This window comes from Plecotus auritus (genome assembly GCF_963455305.1).
Source record: "Plecotus auritus genome assembly, chromosome: 4".
NCBI lineage: Eukaryota > Metazoa > Chordata > Mammalia > Chiroptera > Vespertilionidae > Plecotus > Plecotus auritus.
This window is the reverse complement of record NC_137775.1, coordinates 166525234-166542490: the sequence shown is the minus strand read 5'-3', so window position 1 is coordinate 166542490 and position 17257 is coordinate 166525234. Positions and strand designations below refer to the sequence as shown.

The 17257-nt window shown below is 43.1% G+C and overlaps 1 protein-coding gene across 2 annotated transcripts in view; it reads left to right on the top strand.

Annotated features, from left to right (window-relative positions):
- The window catches only part of SLC25A13 (solute carrier family 25 member 13), a 158745-nt gene that overhangs the window by 48016 nt on the left and 93472 nt on the right, over positions 1–17257 (top strand). For both annotated transcript variants that reach the window (XM_080664864.1, XM_080664865.1), the window contains exon 4: positions 12889–13004. In XM_080664864.1, coding sequence (XP_080520990.1) covers positions 12889–13004 — 116 coding nt within the window. The remainder of the gene's footprint in view (positions 1–12888; positions 13005–17257) is intronic.

The following is a 17257-nucleotide window of genomic DNA, read 5'->3' as shown; positions in this document are numbered from 1 at the left end:
CACAAGTTGCAGTTGCTTAGAGGCCAAGCGTTTAGCTTTACATGGAATTATGATGTGTCTCAGGAAAATTATGATTTCAGGGTTTAAAAGTGGTACTGTCGTTTGGAAAGGGAGAGCTCTTAGGGCTGAGACTGGTTGTAAAGCAAGCACATGGTTTTTACTAGACGCAGATGCTTGTTCGGGGTGGCATGGGATGAGGGGCTGATGGAAATTATTGGGAATGGCTGCTACTCCTAATGCTGGCATTGCTCCAGAACAGCCTGTGTAAACCATATATTACCATATCTAAACTAGAGGACACTCCATTACATTTTTAGTATGTAAGATACTTTAAGTAATGCACAGTGTATCCTGTGTCTTCTATTTATCACTATGTGCTTTGGTTTTTAAATGCCTTATTCAACAAATTTATTGTTACTGAACTCAAGTGCCTCCCCCACCCTCAGAAAGGAGGGTGAAACAGTCTTTGGTTGAGATGAAATTGATGGAAATATTTTACAACTTTGGATAAATTTTAAAAACCTGATTTTCCTATGCTTACCTTGACTATTAGGACCCTGTTGATGAGAATTGTTACCCCTGAAACTAGGTCTGAGTTCTCTTTTGGTAACAGAAATTTCTGCAAATTCAATTTGGAATCAACACGTGGGCACTTTTTTTTTCTTCTTTTTCATGGTCTTAAATACAGAAAAGCATAATCAATTTTAAGCTTCTTATAAATGATGGAGCACTTGTTTATATGGTAAAATGACTCTATCTAAGTAGTGTATTGAAGTTCATGTTAATGTTTGCTATTTAATGACAGCTAATGATATTCAATGAAGGGTTATGCTAAACCGGAGAGAAAATGTGTTACCCCGGCAACTGCGGCAGGCAGACTTGGAGATTCGGGCATATGGCTCTGCAGTACACATTATTTCAGCATCTTTAAGCATAAAGAACCACACACGTAATTGACTGTGAAAAATTACTGCTCAGTTACTGTATTATATGGTCATAATAGAAGTAAATGAATATGTCATTGTTGTTGGAACAAGTCTGTTGGGAATCACTTGTAGACTCTACTATTTAAGAAGGAAAAATACAATAAGAAGAAAATAGCTGGTTTAATTAACATGTAAAATTGGGTTAATTTGAATTCAGCTGGCGCAGCAGATATTAATGTTGGCTGTTGTGTTCATGTGTGATATTCTGGCTCAAGCCTGTGTACTTCTATTTCTTCTTGCCCACACCATGAATAATTTTATTTTTAAAAACATGATAAAAGCTGCTTCAGTCACTTAATGTTTGCTTTGCCAGTAGCTTATGTTACAATTACATCAAAAAAGGTTTCTTGTGTGGGTCCAAAACGTAGGATTTTAACTGAACGGAAGAACATGTTAAAATGTTCCTGAGTAATTGGTAATGTCTCTCAAAGAGGAATCAGTAAAACTGATGTCACGTAGTTTTTAAACACTGAAAGTGGCACTTTTGCTCCTCACTGTTGTGTCCATGCTTAGGTGCCTTTTGTTTTCAAATCTTGTTTTACTCATCATTTCCTTGCATCGGAGATGAAGAAAAACACTTTGAGAAAGGCATTATGTTCCAATTTAAAAAATCATTTAACCCAATCTTTTTTTTTCTTTTTTCTTTTCACGTGTTAATTTGAGCAAAGAACACGCATAGGTAATATGGACATAAAAGTATGCATGAGAAAGTTCTGTCCCTCAGGCTGTCCTCTGTGCCTTAGGCACCCAGAGTCTCTTGAGTGGAGGATACTTTTTGTGCTTTCCAGCTCTGAACCAAGGGAACAAGCAAGCTGGAGACTGAAGTCAGATAAACAAAGGGGTTGGCAGTGCCTGCTCTACTGGAAGCATTTGAAGCACCTGGCTACTCAGTGGCAATTGAACAACTAACCTGCTACTTTTTGCAGTGTTTGCCAGTACACAGTGGTCACTTAAAAAATGCTAGTTAATAAATTTGTATGCCTGCTGGCTTTCAGTTACTGATTTCTTATCTGTGGTTTATCTCCCCATTATTGTTCTTCATTTGCCATTTCAATAAAGTCAAAGCCTCCTCATCCAGGCTTAATTAAAAGAATTGGGAAGATGTAGAAAACCTAGATTTTAAAAAAAAATCGGCTTTGCTTGCCTAATTGATTTTCCATTATGGTTTACAACTACTTTCCCTCTTTTTATGCCAATGGTCTTTCTTTCCCCCTTTAAGGCTATCGCCAATTAAAAATTTTGTGTGTGTGTGTTTTAACTTAGTACATTTTTCCTTTAAAAATACACAAAGTCTGTGGATAGATCTCAAAATACTGTTTAACCCATGATGTAAGTAAAATACAGAATATTTTTGATGCACCTTAAATTCTGCTCTCAATATTGGTAATTTTATAAAATAGAAATAATATAATATGATGAGATAGTGTTTTAGTTTTTAAATGATGTCTGTTAGTGGCCCTGGCCTCGTGGCACAGTTGGTTGGAGAATTGTCCCAGACACCAAAAAGGTTGTGGGTTTGATTCCTGGTCAGGACATATACCTAGGTTACAGTTTCAATCCCCAGTTGCGGTGCATACTTATCGATGTTTCTCTCTCTTCCCTTCTCTCTCCCTCCCTTCTTCTCTCTCTAAAATCAGTAAACAGATCCTTGGATGAGGATTTAAAAAAAGGATGCCTATTAGTATTTAAGAAATAGGGTATCTATCTAGAATCTTACAGAGATAAAGAGTATAATTTGTCTCTAGTTTTAAAAAGCTTGGTGATTCTTCTCCTTGATGCAGTATCAATCTTGTGGGGATTGGCCACGATTAGAATGTCTTTATGACTCAAAGCTCAAAAGATGGGTTATTGTGAGGTGTGTGGCAAGACAAGGGAACACATCCTCCTGAGGTTGGCTGGCAGCATTATTTAACAGAGAGGGGAAGGAGGATTGGGGAACAGAAGATGTATAGGTGAAAGACATGTTCTAGGATGTAATTGAGTGAACTATTAGCAACAGTGAAGTAGAAGGGATGGAACTCAACTGGTAAAGATGTGCGATCCCTCTGGTAAGGGAGAAAATGCAGGCGGTACAAGAACGCCCTCCATAAATCCCACCTGTTGGCACAGTCAGCCTTGGGCAGCTCAAATGCTATATGGAGTGAAATACAAGACAGTGGACAGACAGGTACATCTGGAAGTGTGGGTGTATCACTTACTGCATTAAGCTCACAAGTACGAGAGCCTATATATTTATCTCTTTTTTTTTTGGCAATATGGAGGCAGTGATATGTGCAGAGGCTGTATTTATAGGCTAAATTCATGATAACAGTACAGTAAAGTCTCTAATAAAATCTTTAATAGGTTTTTAAAGCCAGGCAGTAGTAACCTACTTGTTTGAACACTATTCAATCTGCCAGGTTTCATTGGAGCCAATGAATTTAAATAGGCCCTTGGCAAACACCGCAGTGAGATTTGAACCCGAGTGAGCGGTCGAGCTGAAGCCCAGCTGGCCTCAGAACAGATGCACTCCCGGGAATGCCAAGGCCATGCCAGAGCCAGAGTGGCACGGGAGGCTCCCTGTAACTGAAAGTGGAAGAGAATGGGATTGTAGAGTGAAAGGCATGGGAGACAGCACCTTTCCTAGATCAGGAAAGAAGGCCTCCTCCAACTTGCCTGGCAAGATCAGTCAGGCAAAGGGAACACTAGAACTCAGGTCTCTTTCCCCTTATTACTGATGATTAGTAAGTAATATTATTAATGGTTTTTAGAATATAAAATTGGTGATAATGCATTGTCACTGTTAAGAAATTTACATATTGGGGCTGTGAAGCTTAGATTGTTTGCTCACCGACCATCAATGGGCATATGACATAAAATCGTTATTTATGAGCTCCGTCATCATCTGCTTGAATAGTAGTGTTCATATCTTCAGGAACCTTGGGGACTTAGAGTCTGTCTGTGATTCTGGCTGCCATGGCCCCTGCAGCACCGGCCACCCAGGGTCCCTAGCTGGCACCTGAATTTCCTGCCCCTGGGCTTTAAAAACTTCCAGGACAAGCCCACCCCCCAGCTCTAACTAGAAAATGTATCCTGGATTTGACCATTCTTATTGATGTCGCTCCTGCTACAACTCCAGCCTACTGCAGCCACTTTCTTTTCTTTTAAATATATATTTTTTATTTGGGAGAGAGAGGAAAGGGGAGAGAAACATCAATGTGAGAAACATCCATCAGCTGCTCTTGCATGCCTCCTACTGGGGATCGAGCCTGAAGCCCCCAGGGCATGTGCCCTGACCAGTTTGGAAATCAAACCAGCAACCTTTCAGGGCGCAGGACCACTGACGGAGCCAGGGCTACTGCAGCCACTTTCTGACTGTGGACTCACTGCTTGGCCCTGTAGTCCGTGTTCCGCAGGCTCCTGAGTAGTCATTTCATGAGCTCACATCACTCCCCTGTATAAAACCCTCTGACAGTGGCTATTTCCCATGTTCCCTTGGCATGAAATCCAAGGGCCTTGTGTACCCTGCACATTCCTTCATCCCATGTCCCTGTTCACTTCCCTTCTCCTCTAGTCTCCAGCCACTCAGTTGTCTCCTGGCCCATGGACCTAGTCCCGTGGAACTTGGCCTGTCTCAGGGCAAGCTCTTCAACTATTTCTTCTGCCCCAAATACCCTTCCTGCCGATCTTCCAGTGCTTTCTTCTTTTCATCATTCGGATCTTAATGCCTCCTCCCTAGAGGCATTTTCTGACCACCTTAGGCAAGCAGCTCCCTCTTTGCCATCCCTATCATTCTCAAGCTTGGCTGCATGGTAGAATCACTTGAGAAGTTTAAAAAAACAAATGGTGGCTCTAGTCCTTCTCAGACCAGTCAAATGGAATAGGCTCTGTGGGACTGAGGAACACTGGTTTAATGCATTCCACATCTTCTGCAACAGTTACCTGATTTTGGAATCATCTTATCTCTATATTTGTACTTTTGTCCTCATTGCTTACCTTACCCACTGACTGTAATTCCTTAGGGACACAGGTTCTGTCAATCTTACTCATTTTCATGGTATTCTTACTGTCTGGGGTATTTCCTGGCATATATAGGTATAGGGTACGTATGTGCTTGGTGGCCTGAACAGTGTATATTTGCAAGGCTTTTGGGAGGGAGATAAAAGAACTGGAAAACACCCAAAGCTAATAAAGATGTTCAAATAATGGAGGCCAAAGCTCTTTGGATGAACGTGATCACAGGAAAGCCCAGTTCTGTTTTTTGTGTGCTCCCCCCTCCTCCCCTCCCCGCCCCGACATTCAGGGAACCTGGGTGGTCTGGTGGTTGGAGCCCTGTTTTTGGAGTTGGATTTTACTTTTATCTCTGCCATTAATCCTGGACAATTGTTTGGCTTCTGTTATAACACACAGAAGAGTGTTGTAAGGAGAAGTTATTCTTGCGAAGCACTCCTGTGGTTAGGAACTGTAAGGAAAAGTGGTAATTGGGTTTTGATATGGTGCGTTGTCTACAACCAAACTTCCTGAAGTCTGAACAGATCAGATCCTTATGTGCAGTCGCTTAAACTTTCATAGCCGCAGAGTTGGCCTGGAGATAGGAGCCGGGCTGGAGATGAAAGGGACCACATGGGGTAGGAGCCACTGCCTATCGAGAATAAGCAGCATCAGGAGAAATAGGAGAACTGGAGGTTGTCCCCCTGGATAGCCAGAGGTAGTGTGATTGTTTCAGTCATTTGTTTCTTTTTTTAGTCCCCTTCCCCCTCTTTTCTTATTCAGTCCTTCTGTCATTACTCAAGTCTTGGTCCTTGCTGTTTTGTCTTATATACATTTGTATTTTTTTATTGCAAAAATAGTATACTGTGTGTATTACTGAAAAGATTAGTAAATATGGGCAAGCAAAAAGAAAGGAAACAAATTTCTAATAATTTAACTCCTGAGAGATAATCACTGCCAACACTTTGGTGTGCATCCTTCAAGCTGTGTGAGTGTATAAAATATTACTTATTATTTTGTTAAAAATGGACCAACATTGACAACAATTTTTAGTGGTTGGATAGTATTGCTGTATTTAATCAGTCACATACTGGTGCATATTGAGGTGGTTTTCACTTTTTCATGATTATCAATTATGCTCTGTGGGTAAAAGTTTGCACACATTAATTAATTATTTTTTAGGATAAGATCCTAGAAGTGGGATGTGTCAAAGAGTGTGGGCATTTGTAAGTCTTGTTGTGCTGTCACATTGTCCTCTGGAGATCATAGCACCGTTGACTCTTGTCTCTTTGTCATAGGAGCACATCTTTCTCCTTCAGGCCTTCATGGCTCTTTCCTGGGTTCAACCAACCCATCTCCCCAGCTCTGGGCTCTTACCCTTTCAGTTCATTTATCACTCCTCTGCTGGATTAAACAGTCTGGAACACAAATTCGTCATGTCATTAAACATTTCAGACCCTTGTCTACCATCAGGACACGGCCACCATGCCTTGCATTGCATGCACTTGCCCTCACTCCAGCGAACCGCCATGTCATGTGGGTTTTCACCTCTGGCCTCCTTCCTCTGTTCCCGGTTCACCATCCCCCCCGGACCACCAGTTCTTGGGGAGCAGAGATTGCATTTTCATCTGTGTATTCCTAGCGCTGGCCTTTGCCCAGCACGTAGAGTAAGCACCAGAGCCCCACTGCAGTTGGTAGCCTCTTCTTCTCCCACCACCAGTCGCAACTTCTTTCGTCTCCTGCAAGACTAATTGTTACATGTCCTCTTGGTCACTTCTTCCTTCTGATCTCATTTGGTCCTAATTTCCCCATCTCCTCCTTTGTCTCAATACAATAATAATCCCTCCATCCTCAGAATTAATTGAGTAATTTATCTCCAGTTCTCTTATATTACTTACCACCTTTTCCATAGTATCAAAAGTTTGCTGTCTGTATTCTTTATTGAATTTTAAGTATCTCCAGGCTAAGAACTATCCCTTACAAAGTAGAGCAGGGATGTGGGTAGGAGACCAAAAGTGGTGCTACTATAAAGAAGCACTGTGATCGTGTTGGTGTGTATCCCTCCAGTATTTTTCTATGTATACTAGAGGCCTGGTGCACAAATTTGTGCATGGGTGGGATCCCTTGGCCTGTATGATCGGGGCGATTGGGACCGGCCAGCTAGAAGGAGGGACCACAGGAGGTTGGCCAGCCAGAGGGGGAGAGGCCATGGGAGGTTGGCTGTGGGAGTGCACTGACCACCAGGGGGCAGCTACTGCATTGAGTGTCTGCCCTCTGGTGGTCAGTGCATCATCATAGCAACCGGTCGTAATGGTCGCTTAGGCTTTTATATATATAGATGATATTTATGTGATCTTGTCATAGTTGAATCTACTTTTTTTAAAAAATATATATATTTTATTGATTTTTTACAGAGAGGAAGGGAGAGGGATAGAGAGTTAGAAACATCGATGAGAGAGAAACATCGATCAGCTGCCTCCTGCACACCTCCCACTGGGGATGTGCCCGCCACCAAGGTACGTGCCCTTGACCGGAATCGAACCTGGGACCCTTCAGTCCGCAGGCCGACACTCTATCCACCGAGCCAAACTGGTTTCGGCTGAATCTACTTCAATCCCTGCCCTCTTTGGCTCAATATTTGATAGTAGTATGTAGTGTTTTCCCTGCTTTACGTGGACTTTAACGCGTTAAGTGCCCAGCCTGTTTTGTCTTCCTGACAGAAAGTATAGTGTCAGTCTCCGGTGACTGACTGGGCGCTTAACGTGTTAAAGGAGTTCTTAGGTTGCTGCTGTTATAAATGGCTTTCGGGAGGAGAAAAACAGCTCGAGTTTGGAAAACAAACATGACTTACTTAAAAAAAATCTCTGGTAGCAGCAGAACCATAAAATCGAGTAGTTAGAAACCTGATCTCTGAGCAGTGTAGGTCCATGAAAACGTGACTTCTTTGTTTGCTTGCATGTTAGCTGGCCCATGTCTCATTATTAGTTGTTGCAGGTAAGCTTGAATGTCAAATACTTTTCCTTCGAGAGTAGGTAGAGTTCATCAGAGCTGCATGATTTATTTTAAAAGACATGTAACATTGTCAAAGGAGTTTAGGGAGTGGAGGGTGGGAAGGGAACGAAGCGAACTCAGCAGCCAGGTCTGAACTTGATTAAGCTTGTATTCTTTGTTGTAATTTATGCTAATACCCATTAAATCTGTAAAGCAAGACTGAAGTACTGTTTATATGGAAAACATATATAAATGCTTTTAGATACCATGCCGTAAATGAATATAGTACTATATAATTACTTTGGTAGGCTTCTCATCAGATTACCTTGAAAATCCAAAATAATCTTAATGAACAGTAAGATATTATGATTTCACGGTTCATCTGTGTACCTCCTACATCGATGTAGAGTACTTGTATCTAAGAGGATTACCAAATCACATACCTTTCTGGTATCTGTGACATGCCTAAAATACCAGAGTATTCATTGGCCTATTGTGGTTATGAAACCACTTTGACGTTGCCAGAGGTTTTGTTCACGCACATCCTTAGCCTTCAGGTTTCTTGTACCATTTTGAGAGAGGTAAGATGCTCTTTTTTGTTTTTATTTAAGCCTTTTCTTTATTCATATCATTAAATTTTTTAAAATGTCCCTTCTCTAGCCCGGCTGGTGTGGCTCACTGATTGAGCTCCGTCTTATGAACCAGGAGGTCACAGTTGGATTCCCGGTCGGGGCACATGCCTGGGTTGTGGGCTCAGTTCCCATTAGGGGGTGTGCAAAAGGCAGCCGATCAATGATTCTCTCTCATCATTGATGTTTCTCTCTCTCTCCCTCTCCCTTCCTTTCTGAAATCAATAAAAATATATTTAAAAAAAAATCAAGTGTGCCTTTTCTAGATACCACACTGTATGTGTGATTCACTCTTAACTACCCTATCATCTGTTCAGGAAAAATTGGTCAAATCTGATTATTTTCTGCCTTTTACTTGGCAGCAAGTGAACCTGGTGAGCAATGTGGCTGTGTGGTTGCTGGGGTCTGCTCAGAGGGGGTCATGGAGTGTGAGAAGGGGTGGTGAGAAGCAAACAGACAATCAGAAACACATTTCTTCTCTGTACTTCCTCAGTAGTCTGAACGTGCATCTCTGATTGAAATGCTTCTGGGCAGTTTCATTCACAGCTTTAAGTAGCCTTTGTTTAAAGACTCCCAGATCTTGGCCCCTGTATTAGTTTGCTAGGGCTGCTGTAACAAAATACCACAAGTTGAGTGACTTAAAAAAAAAAAAAAAAGTATTGTCTCACACTCTGGAGGCTAAGATTAAGGTGTTGGCAAGGTTGGTTCCTTCAGAGGGACAACCTGCTCCATGCCTCCCTTTTAGCTTCTGTGGTTTGCTGGCAATCTTCGGTGTTCTTGGTTCATAGAAGCATCACCCTGACGTCTGCCTTCATCTTCACCTGTCATTCTCCCGGTGCGCATGTCTGTCCACATTTCCCCTTTTGATAAGGACTGTAGTCACATTGGATCAGGTGCCTGCCCTACTCCACTAGGAGCTCATCTTAACTAATTATATCTGCAACAACCCTTTCTATATATAAAAAAACCTAAGAGACCGTCCGACCATTCGACTGGTAGCTATGAGGCACAATGACCACCAGGGGCAGATGCTCTGACCGGTAGCTATGACGTGCACTGACTACCAGGGGGCAGGTGCTCAATGCAGGAGCTGCCAAGCTGCGGTGACTTGGGAGCTGCGGTTCTTGGGTGATGCACCTGGAACCAGAGAGGAGGGAGCCCAATTCCAGGGTGCATCACCCGAGAACCACCCTCTTGCAATCGGGGACCCCTTGGGGGATGTTGGAGAGCCGGTTTCGGCCTGATCCCCGCAGGCCAGGCCGAGGGACCCCATTGGTGCACGAATCTGTGCACCGGGCCTCTAGTTTTTAAATAAGCTCCTATTCTGAGGTACTAGAGGTTGGGACTTCAGCATGAGGTTGCAGGGGAACACAGTTCAGCTTGTATCAGCCTCTCTCTTGAGTTCCACGCTGGTCCTTTTGGTTTCCTGCTGGGTACCATACCTCAGTGTCCCACTGGTACCTCACACTTAACCTGGTCAGAATTGGTCTTACTCTCTCATTTCCCTTCTCTCTACCTGTTCCTTTCTCCCCCCTTTATCTTTGGTGGTATCATCATCCCACTCAGTCACCTAAGTTAGAAGTGGTGGAGTGACTTGGCCTATTTCCTGATCTTCCGCCTCTGACATCCAGTCGCTACCAGGTGTTGTTATTCCTCCATTCCTGCCTCCACTGTGTTGCTCTAGCCCAGTGGTCGGCAAACTGCGGCTCGCGAGCCACATGCGGCTCTTTGGCCCCTTGAGTGTGGCTCTTCCACAAAATACCACAGCCTAGGCGAGTTTATTTTGAAGAAGTGGCGTTAGAAGAAGTTTAAGCTTAAAAAATTTGGCTCTCAAAAGAAATTTCAATCGTTGTACTGTTGATATTTGGCTCTGTTGACTAATGAGTTTGCCGACCACTGCTCTAGCCCTTCCTCATTTTTCAGTCCTTGTGCTCTAGCCCTGGGTGAGAACCCCGCTAGCCCTCGCTGTCATGCTGTCTCCCTACTCTTTTTTCCTCTGTTAAATTCATCTTCCACACCTGTTCCTTTTCTAAAATAAAAATATTTATCAACCCCACAACTTTCAGTGACTTCTCACTGCCTGCAGAAAAGTCAAGGTTCTGTAAATTGGCCTTGAAGGTCCTTCACAGATGGCTATCATTACAGCTCAAGCCACATCCTGACTCCTTGTGACTGACATCCTTCTCGAAACACAGCATTTGTCCTAACTTTGCTCTGTTCCTACCTCAGGGTGGCACAGCCTCTCTGGACCCTTCTCTCTTCTCTCCATCTTCCTATACCAGTTGGAATCCTTTCTCAGTGAAATGGAAACCAGGACACATGGCTGTTAGGTCCAAATGCCAGAAGTCAATTGTTCACTTTATACTAGTCATTAAGTTCTAGTTCTCTCAAAAGTAAAACGAGGAGGTTGAAGTAGATGAGCTCTAAGATCTTGTCAACTTTAAAATGTCTTCTTTAAATGCCAGACCTCTATGAAGCATTGCCCAGTTCTAGGCAAAATAAATCTCCTTCTTTTGTGCCCTTTGGTGGTTTTATTTCTTCTTTTACTGTGACTCTCAGTTCTTGCATTTTGGTGGGTATATATGCACATCACTTCCTCTCCTTCCCCCACAGGTTATAAGCTCTTTGGGCCAATCAGGAAGGTTTGACTGGAATTAGCTCCCTGATCTTGAGCATAGATTCTCAGTGGGAGAATTCCCTGTGTAGTAGAGGATAAAACGTTCTGGGCACATATTCTTCTGTAACACATTCTGTTCTTGAATGTTCCCATTCACTTGTAAGGATGGTTTTGGGTGGTGAATGACAGAGATAGTGTATTGAAATACAGCACAAGTTTCTCCTTTCTTTGTGACATTGTTATAACCAGGTGGCATTTCTGGGAACAGCTAAGGTAGCTTTGTAAGACATTCTATAAAATATGCTCTATCAGATGTTTAGAAGTAATTAAGTATTCTGTGAAACATAGGAATGTGCTCCTGATTTCTTCTCCCCTCTATTAGCATCCAGAAGCTTGGACTATCTTAATGTACCATCGACAGAGTTGGATATTTAAAATACAAAATAGTGGCAAAGAACATTTTTAGAAAAGATTTTGTGGCTTTGTTTACCTCTTGAAAGTCAAAGCATCTCTGGCCTGTCATGCTCTTCCTATCAGATAAATTTGATCATGTCATGACCTTGCTCAGAAACTTTCAGTCACTCCTTGCTTCCTGTACTTGTCATCAGGCCCCTCTCTGGTCTTATACTTCTAGTCTCATTTTACAATGTTCTCTTTAATGCACCCCACCATACAGACCCAGTCCGTTTCTCACCATTCTCCTCGTACATGCCCAGCTTTCTTGCATCTGCCTTGCTGCAGGCATGCCCCCTGCTGAAAGTACCCTTTCTTTTAAAAAAAAAAAAATATATATATTTTTATTGATTTCAGAGAGGAAAGGAAAGGGAGAGAGAGATAGAAACATCAGTGATGGAGAGAGAATCATTGATCAGCTACCTCCTGCACACCCCACACTGGGGATTGAGCCCACAACCTGGGCATGTGCCCTGACCAGAATTGAACTGTGACCTCCTGGTTCAAAGATCAGTGCTCAACCACTGAGCAACACTGGTGGGGCAAAAGTACCCTCCCTTGTGGGCCCATGACTGCATACCTGAATTTCACTCCTTTTCCAGGGGCAGCTCACATTCCATTTCTGCAACAAAGCCTTCTTTGATTTCTTACCAGAATTCTGCTTTCACGCTGTTCTCTGTCTTACGATTTGTCTTTCCTGCATACTGTTTCTACATTAGTCTTATATCTGCCTTACCAGACTACAGGTTCCTTGCTGTCACATTTATTGTTTTATTTATCTGTATTCTTCCCCCTTTGCCACTATCATCCCTAGTTTAATCCACACGGGTCAGTAGACGTCAATAATGAATGAATCTCTGTGAAGCATTCTTCCATAGTGTATAAAGAAATTATTAATGAATGACAAAGCTGCTCTATTTGCTGTTGTACAATCACATCTTCATCTAAGTATCCAAGCTTTAATTCTGGAATCCAACACTATGCCTGAAACAAAAGTGATATGTTGGGGAAAAGTTACATTTGAAATTACCATATAATGCATCTATAATGTGTCACCGAATCCTCAAACCTGTCACCCCTTTTAGATTCTGTACATTGTCATTTCAGCCACTGTATGTAAAATGAAATGCTAAGTGTTTTTAGCTTTGAGTTTTATTTATTTTTTTCCTTAGTACATATTTGCGTATGCATTTGTTTTCTGCAGGCTACTGACTTTATGCTTTGTGCTTGTTTTATGTTGCAGGTTAATATCCTTTCAAGAATTTGTAGCATTTGAATCTGTCCTGTGCGCCCCGGATGCTTTGTTCATGGTGGCCTTCCAGCTGTTTGACAAAGCTGGCAAAGGAGAGGTGACGTTTGGTAAGGGGCGTGAGTGTGTGCACCCCTGAGCAAGTGCAGGCTTGTGTGAGCCTCTCTTTTTCCCCATGGAACAAAATGTATGGAAGTGCTTTTAAGAAATTAGCATATCCCTGTGAGCAAAGCTATCACTGTTTGGGGGCTGCAGTCTAACTGTCTCCCTGCTTGAAAAGCTAAGTTTCTGGCTTAGTAGTTTGATGCTCTGGTTTTGTTCTTTATGGTGAGTTAGGATGTGGCAGGACATTTTCCCAGAGTCGTAGAGCGTGAGAGCTAGACAGGACTTCTGTTCATCTCTTCATAGTCGGCATTGCTTTCTTTCCACTGAGAGAATGAGGGAGTTCGTCAACTGCCCGAGAACAGAAGGTACTCCTGTCCCCACGACTTCCTGTCCTCACCTTGTCCTCAGGGGGTAGCTTCAGGCCAGAGGTGCTGCTCAGGATGGTAGTTCCGAGTGGTACACGGAGAACCCTGTTCTTCTAAACAGCACGTTCCCCCCGCAGCTGGGCAGGCAGCGCCTGCTGTGCTGCTGCTGTCTTTGTTCTGAAAGGCAGAACCATCTTCATGGATTAGCTGCAAAGCCGCAGAAAACCCTGAAGTCTTTTAAGTATTAGAAGAAAGGGAAGACCAGGAAGTGGCTGGGGCAGTAGTAAGTTCTTTTTAAAAAGAAACAGCCCACCCAAGCTAGATTTGACCAAGAGCACTACATTTCCCTGGACTGTGGGGTGTCCGGCATAGGTTGTCTGTGCATGAGAGCCTTCATACATAGCAGTGCCCGTGAAGAGTTCGGGAGCCCTTTGGGGCATACGATTGTGCACTCAGGGGAGATGGCTAATGTGCCCATTTTTAAGGACTTTATTCATAGTTTCCAATGCACTTAGACCTCTTGGGCTCGTCCTACTGGATGGATTATGAGAAATGGCAGGAACTACAGATGGTGTAATAGAACACCATCCATTCTGGAATGGTTCTGGAATAGTTCAGAAACTGGAGAAACTTAGCCCCCTCCAACTCTGCCACTTGTGCCTCTGAGCCAAGTTAATTATCCTCTCCGGTCTTCCTTTTCCTTATCGGAATTGAAGAGAACTACACAGTATAGGTAAGAAGTATAATAGATTTATCCCAGTAGCTGCCCCCTCTCCCACCCACTGTTCCATGTTCATTTGACATGACAGTTATTTAAGGCTCGATACGTGAGGGCAGAGGCAAAAGACATGTATTTGCCTGTTTTTGTTTCATATAATCTGGAAGCTCACATGCTTTCCATGAACACTTCCTGAGGATTATTTAGTATTTAAAAATGCCTTGAATAATTTTGGGTTTTTGTTTGGTTTGGTTTTTCATCACCTAATTCCTCTTAGCATCACTGTAACCACAACTTCTCAATGGAACACCAATGGAAAATGTCCCCATTGAAATCTTTAAGTAATAAGCAAGCAGCTAGCTCATGGTGGCATTGATGCACCCAGTGGAAGTCAGTTTGGGGAAAATGCCGTGAGAGCATTTCCTGGGGATACACAAGACGAGCCTGTGAGTTTGAGTGTGTTGAACATAGGTGTGCTCTCCGTCTTCCTCCTTCTGCAGCAAATCTGGAGGGAGAGAGCGGGGTTGAGACTGGGGACTAAGAAATGGACTTCAGATGTTTTCCTTCACTGTGACTGATCTTCCCTTCACGGCAGGAAGTGCCAAGGGACGTTGCTGCCACCAGCCACACCACCGGCTGGTGGAGGAAAGAAACCAGGGATTTTCACCATCATCCCTAGTTTAATCCACAGTGCCGGGGCGGACGGGTGTGTGTTAGTGTCATTGGAAGAAAAGAACAGGCGAGGAAGCAGATGTCACCTAGGACTTGTAGAGAGAAGAACAGTAACATGAGAACTGTTTCTGACTCTCACTAGTGGTTTGTTGATGGGCAGGTCATTTCAACATCCTGAGCTTTATTTTGCTCATCTGTAATAACCTACCTTACAGGACTACGTAATGATGAAAAGATCTACTCATATGAAAGTGCTACCTGGAAAACAAAGGCCTTTATAAAAATAATATCGCTAAAAGAAATAACTTGCAAGAACAAGGGCGGGTCTACTTTCTCCTCCTCCTCCTATTCCTCTTCTGCTCCTTCCTACCCGCCTCTCCTCTCTTCCCTTCTCTTCTTGCCCACCTTTATTTTTTATTTTTTTATCCTCACCTTAGGATACTTTTTCCATTTTTTTTTTTTAAGAGAATGGAGGGGAGGAAAGTGCATGGGGGGGAAGAGAGAGAAAAACATAGATGTGAGAGAGACACATCGACTGGTTGCCTCCCCTTCACACCCCGACCAGGGCAGGGATTGAGCCTTAAATGGGAATCCAGCCTGAGACACTTCGGTCTGTGGGCCTACTACACTCTAACCACTGAGAAAACTGTCCAAGGCACCCCCTCTCCCCCTTTATTTTTTACTTGCAGTTTAACCCCTAGCCATTTACCAGTAATTTGCTTACCACCTGTTCTGGCTTGAACACTGCCCCATCTCTGAAGACATAAGAGATTGAAGTAAGAAATTGGGGATCCCAAGGATGTAAAATTCTAGTCACATCATTTGTTGCATATGGTTATTGGAGAAGAACACGCAGCCCTCTCCAGTACTGTGCCTTCTACCGGTAACTTGTTTCACAGTCAGCCTCTCACAGAAAGACAGCCGGGCACACTCTGTATCCATTTATGATGAGCTGATGGGATCCTCATCCTGTGGGTGTCATCAAATGTGCCCTGGGCTTTTTTGAGCTCTTAATCCCTATTTAGGATTAAACTGAAAGTGCTAGGAGTAGTACAAAGGTGACACCCAAATGACCATCCAATTCCAAAATAACAGCTGACTTTCAACACTTTTCATAAGGTAAGGTAGAGTCATCCTGGAGGTGGGTGCTGTGGGTAACAGGCTTTTGTCCAGGTAAACAAAGTCATGGGGATTGTGGGGAGCCTAAGGAGTGTTTCGACAGCAGGTACCTTTTAGAAGAATCTAGCAATTAGTACATTTTCCAGGAAACTCATAATGGGGTTGAAGAATTTCTTTTTTTTTTTGAAGTGGAGTTGGGCAGAAAAGAGGACTTAGTCAATCCTGGTCTCATCGACCCCCAGTATGAAGAGAGCCTCAGTCTATGACATGTCTGTCCTTATGAGGTTGTTTGAGATACATTCACTGTCACTCATTCTACCTCTGGTTACTTCCTTAGCCCTTGTCAGTCCTTCACCCAAGAATGAGCCTTTTGTATTTCTGAAGGCTGTCTACCTGTGTGTGCGTCTTTGGGCTGGGTAAAGCATGGAGTGGTGAGAGAGGAAGGGCCCCCTTTTTTTTTTACCTCTCAGATCGGCTCAGTCATGGGGGTCATGGGGTGAGCATGGTTTTCTCACTCTAAGAGGGTCATATGGGGCTTTCCTGTGGGCTGCAGGAAGGCTGGCGTGCGCTGCTGATCTGCGGTACCTCCAGCCTTGCCTCTGAGCCTTGCATTTCACCCAGAGGAGTGCAATAACACTTTCATCTGTTTACATATTGGATTTCTACGTAAGAGCTTGTCTGAAGCAGGGCTCACTCACTAAGCTCAGCAAGCACCAGTGTTGGTCAACAAGCCGGGAGTGTTCGTGCTCCCACTCACTTGTATCCCAATGCTCAGCAAGCAGAAGTCAGATGGAGCGAGGGATGGACCATCCATTGTCCCACTTTAGGGAACTCTTTCCTGTTTTCTCTGAGGCCTTGTTTATGTTCACCACCTTTCCATGTCTAGACCACTCCCTGAGTTTGCTACAATGAAAAGATCTTCATTCCCTCAGTTTTGTTCCTTTGACCTAGATCATTGTGTTCTCATGTTTCCTTCGAGGCAAAACATACCTCCAACAGTCTTGTTCTTACCATGTTTTCTTATTTTGATTCCTGATATTTGTAAATGCATCTTGAGATAGCATGTACCCTTTCATTCCTACTTCTTTTGTTTACGTTTTATTTGTGATATTCATCCAGATCTTTTTGCATTTTTACTTGGTTGTTGTTTTTTTTTGTTTGCTGTATAGTATTCCATTGTGTGACCTTTTCCCTATTTACTCTTTCTAAATGTTGATAGACACTTGCACATTTCTAGTTTGGCTGCTGCAAATAATGTGCTTATATATACATAGATTTGGTGTGTGTCTGTGTCTCTGTGTCTGTGTGTGTGTGTCTGTGTAGGCATTTCTAGGAGTAGAATTGCTGGGTCATAGAAAATGTGTATATTTAGCTTCGGTAGATA